The sequence below is a fragment of the Saccopteryx bilineata genome, chromosome X (assembly GCF_036850765.1).
Source record: "Saccopteryx bilineata isolate mSacBil1 chromosome X, mSacBil1_pri_phased_curated, whole genome shotgun sequence".
NCBI classification, from domain to species: Eukaryota; Metazoa; Chordata; class Mammalia; order Chiroptera; family Emballonuridae; genus Saccopteryx; species Saccopteryx bilineata.
Genome location: NC_089502.1, coordinates 90,104,619 through 90,111,255, shown reverse-complemented (window position 1 = coordinate 90,111,255; position 6,637 = coordinate 90,104,619). Strand labels below are relative to the sequence as shown.

At 46.2% G+C, this 6,637-nt stretch overlaps 1 protein-coding gene across 1 annotated transcript; it reads right to left on the bottom strand.

Moving 5' to 3' along the window:
* Positions 1-1,228: 1,228 nt before the first annotated feature.
* Positions 1,229-3,241, bottom strand: LOC136316675 (PWWP domain-containing DNA repair factor 3B-like). The gene is given in 1 exon segment (XM_066248657.1): positions 1,229-3,241. A coding segment is annotated over 1 exon segment (2,013 nt).
* Positions 3,242-6,637: the final 3,396 nt, after the last annotated feature.

Genomic DNA, 6,637 nt, shown 5'->3' with positions numbered 1-6,637 from the left:
AGGATCCAGTCCCTGTCACTGAAGAAGGCAGCCAGACAACCTGTCTGTTTCAGGAAACCATTTGGCCATTGTAAAAGCGCTACTCTCATAAATAGAATCTCACAGAAACTAGGAGTCAACGACATCGCACAGGCTAACCAAGAGTTTATGGCATAGTGAGACTTCATTCTCTCACATGTGGGCTACATGCAGATGACCCATTCACTTGGTCTGGTTTGCAGTCTGCTTTTCCAAGAACCATCTGATGGTAGTGATGATATATAGGAAATAACTCTGTCATTGGTCTCACCTCTCAGGGCTGGTTTTCCCCAAATATACGTTAGCAAGATAAACTCAGAAATTATCTTAGGAAGGAATTCAATCATTTTCACGAGTGTATCACAACAAGAATGAGCAGGCTATATCACGGTCCTATAAAATGCATGTCAGATTTTTAAAGTAAGGCTTAATACCTGTTACCAGTGTTCTTCCACAAAATGTAAGAGTGTGTGTCTTGCCTGAGCTGGCGATGGCGCCAAGGATAGAGCATCGGACTGGAACACACAGGACCCAGGTTGGAAACCCTGAAGTCACCAGCTTGAGGGTAGGCTCATCCGCTTGTGTGCTAGCTCACCAGCTGAGCGCGGGGTCACTGGCTTGAGTGTGGGATCATAGAAATAAACCCCATGGTCACTGGCTTGAGTGTGAGATCATAGACATAACTCCATGGTTACTGGCTTAAGCCCAAAGGTTGCTGGCTTGAAGCCCAAGGTCGCTGGCTTGAGCAAGAGGTCACTCACTCTGCTCAAGGCAAATATGAGAAAACAATCAATGAACAACTAAGGTGCCACAAGTAAGACTTAATGCTTCTCATCTCTCTTCTTTCTTGTCTGTCTCTATTTGTCCCTCTTTCTGTTTCTGTCACAAAAAATGTGTTTTATATTAAAATAAAAACTATAGACAGTCAAAAATTTTTATGAAAATCTGGACAGTTACACATTTGAGCAAGAAGAAGAAAGTACACTGTTGGCAATATTTTCAGAAATTAGTTTATGAAGGGATTGGGAGCTAAAAATGATGATGACCGTGCCACCCACAAATGCCAGAGATGGACCCAAAACAAATCTAGCACGTTCCCAAATGTCCAGAATGTCTTTATGTGCCACAGAGAGTGGAGGGATCATCTGGGTTTTTTATTAAAGATACACATGAGAGGTCTCTCTGCTAAGGTGTGGGTGCAGGGGGAGAGTTACTTAGCCCTGCTCCTGACTGCTGCTCTCTTTCTGATTTTCTTTAAGATATTTTTATCAAATAGTTCTTTTTCCCGGTGTTGCACAGGGGGCCCTCGCAAGTACTTTTCTTCTGCCTTGCTGTAGTCTAACCCATCAAGTGCAGCAATTGAGCAAATGATGGCTTCTGGCAGAAGGACTTCCAGAACAAAACTCACCTTGTCGTCTCTTGTCAGAGTCAGCCTGTTCTTGTCTATTTGCTTGTAGATCTCTTGTAAATGCCTTACTACGACATCCAACTGATCGTCATCCTCCAGGTATGTTTCAACGCAGATCACATACCTGCTTGAGTTCAGAAATGATACCAGCCACTTGGACCATTTTCTGCCTTTGACGATGTCCAGAAGATGGTGGTCAGCCCCCTTTCTCTTCACGATGAAGTCCACAAGCTTCTGGTTCTCTCGGGCCTAAGCGGCCTTCATCCAGTCAGGGAGAATTTTCTTGCAGGGCCTCTTCCCAACCAGGGAGCCCTCCTCCTCAGAATCTTCTAGCTCGGCGTAATTCACCTTTGGGAAGTCAACCTCCAGAAACCCCTCTTGGATGGCTTTCCTAATTGGGTAGCTGATGTCAGCAGCATAGTAGTCCAGGAAAGAGCCCACGAAAGACCCACAACCGAGCCATTCTCTGTAGTGGGAAATCAGGGAAAAGCACCAGTTCACACTCTGCTCGTACAGTTTCCTGGCTCTCTTCATTAGTTTCTCTTTCTCTTTACACTCCAGATGTTTTAATCTGCGAAGAGGCACTTGAATGCCACTCTTTTCACGGTGCATGTTTGCCTCAATCAATAGCACCCTTGCAGTCTGCTCCGTGTGGCTGACACTTTTGACTACTGATGGCCAAAACGGGTAATTTTGAAATTTAAACCAGACTATCATTCCTCTTTTTATGGGACACGGCTCTTGTGGGAAAGCCACACTTGTCAGTTGTCCCGCAACATTGGCGACATCCTTCCTAATAATGGTGGTGGGGTCAATAGGCGTTAATCTAACTACGGGTTGAAGTTTTTGCCATTCTTTCTGAAACTCTGGTGCCCACTGCTTCCTCACTTTGCTTGCCAAATCGAATGAATAATGCAGCTTCAGGTTAGGGGCATTAGAGGATGTTGCTGCACCTCCCATGCCTGGCTTCCAGGCACCCTCCCCAGGGTTCTCACTGTTCCTGGTGAAGGCAGAGAACTCAGACGAGACAGCCAGGGTTTTCGGGAAGGTGCCGCGTGGTGAATTTCCTTTCAGAGCCCTGGGCAGAGTGTCCATGAAACCGGGTGGCAGAGATAGAGGGATGCCTCCATCTTCAGCAACTGCAATATCCCTCTTGACTGTACAGTGCCAAGACATAGCTCTTGAGGTGCATGTATTTTCCGTCTTTTCCTTGCTCTCTTCTTCATGATCATTTTCTGAAAGTGATGGGAAGTTTGAGCACATGCTGGACTTCTGTGAGGGCTGTACTTGTGCTTCCCTTGGGACAGGAGTGACGGATGTGTGCACCTGTGATTTGTCACCGTCGGGAACATCCTCACCCTCCGCACCTACCAACAGTGATTTGGGGTTTTTCCTTTTCCCAAAACTTCTCAGTGAGTTCCCTTTGGTCTTCTGATATTGTTTCTGAGGTTGCTTTTGCGGTCCCTTTTGAGACACCGTGGTGGTCTCCGGGTCATCTTACGCTCTTGTGGGACTCAAGTTTGCTCTCTCTCTCAGAATGTCCAGTGCTAACGTTAGAGCCCTTCTATAGACCACTCCCACTCCTGGTGGGATGCTGGTCTTAGACTGGGTCACTCTCGAGGAGGCAATGGACTCGATTTGAGACTCATCTAGGACTGCTACGGCTCTGCTTTTCACTTTAATTTTTTTACCTACTGAGAGTATTTTAACTTGTAGAGAATATGCCTTAATTTTTGGTGAGGTTCTGGATTTGGACAAGACTTTTGCTGGCCAAATGAGGCCTTTCCAGTTGCATAAGACATGCTCGGGTTCCATTATGATTGGACTTAGGAGTTGAGAGGTAATTACAGAGGTTGAGGGGTCTGGCTGTCATACCTGCAACTACAACAGGTCTCCCCTAAAGCAATGTTCGTCACCACATCTCTTTGCCTAGGATTACAGAAGGTTTACCACTTGTGTGGCCTGTCCTTCTCCACTTGAATCACTCAGAAATGGTAGAAATTGTGTTTCGACAGACGATACTGGAGAATACTGGAAAATAGAAAAGGAAAAGACAAAAAGAATCAGAAAGCATTCCTTTTGTGGAGGTAGAAGAATGTTAGTCAGTGAGAATTGATAAGATAAATATAAAGAGTGTGTAACAGGCTGCAGGGGAGCATGATATGAAGCAACTATTTGAGAAAAATTGCAGAAGATACCAGAAGCGTTTTACAGTCCTCTGAGCCAAACTCCACGCCTTATTTGTTACTACTGCATATTAAACAGCACCTGTGTTGGGAGGTGGGTGTCATGTCCGGGATCCCGTTTGTGTTATTGGACGTCCCGGGCCATTTGTGCTCCTCAGGGCTCACACTACACGCATGCTTCAGTGTTTCTTTTCTGGGATGCTAGTGCCACCCTGTGCACCCAAGGAAGCCAGAGATGATCTCTGAACCACAGACACTGAGTGTCAGCCCAATATCATGTTTGAGAGTATGAGTTTAGAATTCAGAAGTTCATAAAGCTCATATGGTGGTTAGAAGTATTCCCCAACTTAAGGATTGCTACAGGCACAAGCCATAGGCTGGGATGTGCACCTACCCCTTCATTTCTCTGTGGTGGATTAAATGTCCTCCCCCAAGGAGAGGGAGGGGGTTGGGGGAGGGGAGGGGCACAAAGATCATGGCTTTTCAGCATTGGCCATATTCCCCCCTTAATCTATAGACAGACAGCAAATATTTACGTATGGTGTTCCCACTATAAAGACTGCTGTCATAGGGACAAATGCTGACAAACTATTTCAGCAGTTCCTCCTTCTTCAAAGACTTAAATGTAAACATAGAGCTCCATGTTTCATAGGACATACTCAAGCTCACTCCATGCTTCCTGATGCTTTAGCACTAGGGAATGCCCCCCCCCCTTTTTTTTGTTTTTTTTTTTGTATTTTTTCTTTTATTTATTTATTTTTTGTATATTTCTGAGGATGGGGATGGGGAGGCAAGCAGACAGACTCCTGCATGCGCCTGACTGGGATCCACCTGGCATGCCTACCGGGGGGAATGCTCTGCCCATCTGGGATGTTGCTCTGTTACAACCGGAGTCATTCTAGCAACTGGGGCGGAGGCCATGGGGCCATCCTTAGTGCCCAGGGTGGATTTGCTCCGGTGGAGCCTTGGCTGTGGGCGGGAGGAGAGGGACCGGGAGGGGGGAGAGGGGGAGGGGTGGAGAGGTAGATGGGCGCTTCTCCTGTGTGCTCTGGCCGGGAATCGAACCCGGGAATCCTGCACAGCAGGCCAATGACTCCGACGGGTCTACCATATCATGCTTTTTACTTAAAAAAAAAAAAATTTACATTTCTTTTGAAAGCTGATGAACAGGAGACACCAAATCTACCCTCTTTATTAGATCTAGCTAATAACACTGTTCTGTCTTTTTTCCAAATAGCTCCAGATATATGGAAAAGATTTATATAGGCAGATGGGGATCCTCAAACCCCTCAGAGAGATCTTCTGAGAATGGCTTTTAAGATACCTAGAGGCAGAAAAAGCCCAATAGAGATCAGGGGGAACTACCAGCTTTTAGGATACACCCTTAAAGGCTCCAGCACCCCAAAGGGGTCTCATAGGATGCCATCTGGGTCCTGCTTCAATAGTGGAAAGGAAGGTCATTGAGCTAAAGCCTGCCAGGCTTACACACCTCTGCTGTGAGGAAACAGGGACACTGGAAGGTGGGCTTCCCCCTCGCTCCTCTAAGGGAGGGTTCAGTCTCTTCCAGGCCTGCTCCAGCCACCTATGACCTAACCTTGCCCAGAATGCTGGGGTTTGCCACTGAAGGCTGAAGGTGCCCAGGGCCGTCGACCCCATCTACGACACTGTGGACAAGCCTAGGGTACTTCTTCCAAGAAGCAGGTAAACTGATCTCATTTGCACAAGGGCCACTTAACTATGTTTTGCCTGAATAGTCAGGTTCTTTATTCTTCCCTCAAAGATCTCTGTTGTGGGTGTTGATAGTCCTATTTTCTGCTGCTTTGCTTAATATATAGTGTTTCCTTTATTCCTCCTACCTCAATGCCCCACTCATATTTCAGGCTGGGACCTACTCTTAATTTAGAGCTCTCTTTCCTCCTTTTGCCAACTTGTATTATGAATTTACCTTTGTCACCCAGCTTAGTGTATCCCAAGGTTCTCTTTACCAGGCCACAGTCACAGAGCTCCAGGGAAAAGCAACCTGGTCTCAACTCTCCAGGCAGAGGAGAACAGAAGCTCCATATCCACGCATGCTGCAAATGGCTTTTTCCAGTCTACCTGAATCATTACCAGCTAGAAGCAGCGGTCATTGGGACTTGGACATGAGCTGCAAAGTATAGAATGGTGACAACAATTCCAGTGCCATACTGACTTTTCCTGTGGGGAACTTTCCTGGACTCCTGCTCCCTGTGACAGCTCCTAACAGACTGAACTGTGGTTGGGTTGCATTTTTCTGGGATTTGGCATGGTGAGGGGGCCAACTTGGACTTGGGGAACACGTTAAGGACACTATTCATTTATGGATTCTTGCTGTATTGGCCAAGAGTTTGCTTAAAGGCTTTTAATCACTGTAAAAAAAATAGAGGACTAGATGAAGAAGATGGGGCACATATACACCATGGTATATTATTCAGCTAGGAGAAATGGTGACATTGGATCACTTATAGCGGAATGGTGGAGTCTTGGTAGCATTGTGCGGAGTGAAATAAGCGAATCAGAAAAAAACAGGAACTGCAGGATTCCATACATTAGTGGGACATAAAAGCGAGACTGAGAGGCATGAACAGGAGTGTGGTGGCTATGGGGGGTGGGGGGAGGGAAGAAGGGAGAGGGGGAGGGGAGAGGGAGGGGTACAGAGAGAACTGGATGGAGGGTGGCAGAGGACGATCTCTCTTTGGGTGATGGGTATGCAACAGAACTAAATGACAAGATAACCTGGAAATGTTTTCTTTGAATGTATGTACCCTGATTTATTGATGTCACCCATTAAAATAAAAATTTATTTATATATAAAAAAAAAATGTCCTCCCCCATTACCCAGCACCACGTCAGTGTGAAGTAGTGACTGTAGAGTGAGGAGCATAATGAAACACACCCCAAAATGTCAACACAAAATAAATGATTACAAATGAAATGTGCCTTAAAGTGGGAAAGTCTTACCGAACACCAGGTGGAAGGTCCAGGTGTGGCTCTGTGAGCAGGGATG